This window comes from Sodiomyces alcalophilus (genome assembly GCF_042370955.1).
Source record: "Sodiomyces alcalophilus JCM 7366 unplaced genomic scaffold ACRALscaffold_2, whole genome shotgun sequence".
NCBI lineage: Eukaryota > Fungi > Ascomycota > Sordariomycetes > Glomerellales > Plectosphaerellaceae > Sodiomyces > Sodiomyces alcalophilus.
Genome location: NW_027263533.1, coordinates 6,768,343 through 6,771,499, shown reverse-complemented (window position 1 = coordinate 6,771,499; position 3,157 = coordinate 6,768,343). Strand labels below are relative to the sequence as shown.

General features: G+C 39.9%; 1 protein-coding gene across 1 annotated transcript; it reads left to right on the top strand.

Annotated features, from left to right (window-relative positions):
- Positions 1 to 1,241: 1,241 nt before the first annotated feature.
- Positions 1,242 to 2,636, top strand: ACRALDRAFT_1062240 (60S ribosomal protein uL11). The gene is made up of 5 exons (XM_071016561.1): positions 1,242 to 1,465; positions 1,531 to 1,564; positions 1,622 to 1,742; positions 1,798 to 2,122; positions 2,182 to 2,636. The coding sequence occupies exons 1-5, from the start codon at positions 1,462 to 1,464 to the stop codon at positions 2,193 to 2,195; spliced, it is 498 nt and encodes a 165-aa protein (XP_070878233.1). The 5' UTR covers positions 1,242 to 1,461; the 3' UTR covers positions 2,196 to 2,636.
- Positions 2,637 to 3,157: the final 521 nt, after the last annotated feature.

Here is a 3,157-nt window from a genome sequence, read left to right as displayed (position 1 = left end):
GCAGGATATCTATTATCTACGGTATCTAACTATAAGCCTATAAGTCTTATAAAGCCAGTAAAGCTACTACTATATATAGCAAAATCTACCACTATTAAAATCTATTAATATAAGATAGGATCCGTTCTATACGCTATAGTAATATCACGCCCTGATATCGCGTTTATAGTCTCTCGACTCTATAGATTTAACGCTAACCCGAGCCGTTAGTATTATAAAGCAGCCGACTATTTAATCTGATATCTATTAGCTATATAAACCTACGCCTTAGACTTAGGTGGAGGTGACTCTATTCAGGTATTCACCGACGCGTCCGTTACGGATAACTTAATTAAGTATAAAAGCAGTCAGGCCTTTATAATACGTCTATTTAGAGGTATAATAGCGTAGTATATTAATAAATAAGTAACGGTTATAATAATCATAATAAAGGCGGAGCTGCTTTTACTTATATAAGGTATAAAGGAAGGAATATTCACGAAGAGGTTATTAGAGGGGATAGGCGTGATATTTAACGATTTATAATTAAAAATACGATACGATAATAGTTAAATAATACCCCTTATAACGGCTAAGATCGCCATATTAAATACATGCTTACAGTATATAAATATATATAATAGCAGCGTATAAGAGGCGTAGCAAGTCGGAAGGATTAAAGTTATCTACCCTATAAGCGCTAAAATAATCACGGATGGCTTAATAAAGCTACTGTGTGGAGACAAGTTTATAAGCTTTAGTAAACAGGTAGGAGTAACGGATATACGGGGACGTTTCTATATAAATAAGCTAGAAGAGATCTTACTAGAGTATTTAAACGAGCTAGAAAAGAAGTTTAATAAAAGTTAAGTGGACGCTATAAAAGAGGATATACCGATAGAAGAAGCCTATAAATAACCTTTACTAAGCAGCTACCGAATAGCTATTTAGTTAGGGGGTATATTATATAGGCTAGCTCGAAATAAGTTCGGAATAAGTTATTCCGGGCCCGAAAATAGGAGTAGACCTGCCGCAGGAATAAGGGCAGGATTTTAGCACTTTAATCAGGATTTCTATAGAGTTAATTAAATTAATAGATCGATCGCCTAATTCTACGCAATTAAGTTACACGCTGTTTGCAATAACCTCTGGGTCCCGGACGGGAATAACCCATTCCGTTCCCGTTGCGGGCCTGCCTCTGCAACATATGGGGCCTTGCGAAATACATAAAAAGAGTGGAGGCCTTTATAAGCATATACACTATACGAAGTAGCTCTGGCTTTTTAGTCCCCGAACCGAGTTGTGTGCCCGGAAGAGCCGTGTCGGCGTAAAAAACCCAAGTGGGTACCGAAATTTCATGTCAAACCCTAACCTTCTCTTTCACAACCACACCTACTACGTCCACAGAATAGTTTGTCGTGCATTACTCCGCTACAGCGCCATTGATTGTCTTTCCAAGATCTAGGCCGGACAATCGCCAATATGCGTAAGCCATCATTCCTGTCACATTGGTCTTCCCATGAACTCTGTCTAACGCCATTTCTTATTCAGCTCCCAAGTTTGATCCCAATGAGGTCAAGGTCATGTACGACATCTTTGCGCGAGCCTGGTGAAGAAATCGCTAATCGCTGTGTCAACCCAGCCATCTCCTTGCCACAGGTGGTGAGGTTGGAGCTTCATCAGCCTTGGCCCCTAAGATTGGCCCGCTAGGTCTTTCTCCCAAGAAAGTTGGTGAAGATATTGCGAAGGCCACCGGCGATTGGGTGAGTGACACTTGATTCGGCAATGAAGGAATAACTGCTTAAGACTACGGTTTAGAAAGGGCTTCGCGTAACAGTGAAACTTACCATCCAAAACCGACAAGCCGCTGTCTCCGTTGTTCCGACCGCTTCTTCCCTAGTTATCCGGGCATTGAAGGAACCGCCCCGGGATCGCAAGAAGGAGAAAAATATCAAGCACAACAAGTCAGTTTCACTGGACGAGATCATTGAAATCGCGAGGACCATGCGATACAAGTCCTTTGCCAAGACTCTCGAGGGCACTGTGAAGGAAATCTTGGGCACGGCATTTAGCGTCGGGTGCCAGGTGGACGGCAAGAGTCCCAAGGCGATTACCGAAGCTATCGAAGCTGGTGATATTGAGAGTGAGATACTATCCGTTGTCCTCAAACTATCCATACACACTAACCATTCATCTCTACAGTTCCCGAGCAGTAATCAGGCTGGGATATCAATGGCTGTAGTTTGGCAACTGACGAATGGAGTTTGGGAAGAAAGCTCTGCAGCAGATGACCTCCCTTAGTAGTCGGAATCTGTCTCAAGGAAATAAAATTGCCCTGGTTATGATTGACACTTTGATAGCCTCTTTTGAAACCGCCAATTACTCACGGCCGTTATCCTGGCCTCCCTGGAATGCATGTGCTACTCGTGGAGTTTGGTTAGGCCCCGTTCGACAATCTCATTCACTTTGTTATAGAGGATAATTTTGTGAAAGGTACACTAAAGCCGAGACCCTAATTTAGGGAAAGATTACCGCGCCCGTCCACTTTGATATCGATCCTGTATAGGTGCGGCATGTTCTCCTATATACAAATGGCCCATTTTTCTATAGTACAACGACCCGGCGGGGGCTAAGGTATATTTAGCTATATTATATCCATTCTATTTTATTAGTTTTAGTATATACTTCTTTGATACTAGCTTTATAGAATAAGTCTTTAATATCTCTTCCTCGAGCTGTTTAATCGTGAATTAATACAGACTTTAATTATATAATACTTAAGGAGGCCCATTTTTAATACTATTAATATAATATAACTATATATACCTAGGCCCGCCGAGGCCTCGCTTTACTATAAAAAAATAGACTATTTATAGGTAAAAGATTTTTTTATACTCTATATAATAATAGGAAAGTATATAGAGTTTAGTTAAAGAAAGGATATATAAAGAACGCTTAATAGTATAGAATCGCAGGAGATATTATAGTATATATAATATAGCCAGTATTCCAGGTTTTTCTTCGAATCTCAGCTTCTATAGACTCTATCCTTTATAATTTATTCGGGCTTTTATAGGCTTTGCTTAGATAGCTGGTTCGTATATAATTTACAGTTTAAGAGTAAATACTCTATAATAAACTGCTAAAGACTTCCTTAAAGGGTATCTTCTGATTAATA

Excerpts from the sequence above, each read along its gene's own strand:
- ACRALDRAFT_1062240 (XM_071016561.1), top strand. Across the intron at positions 1,565-1,621 it reads CCCAATGAGGTCAAGGTCAT|CCATCTCCTTGCCACAGGTG; the intron begins GTACGACATCTT and ends GTGTCAACCCAG. Across the intron at positions 1,743-1,797 it reads CGAAGGCCACCGGCGATTGG|AAAGGGCTTCGCGTAACAGT; the intron begins GTGAGTGACACT and ends ACTACGGTTTAG.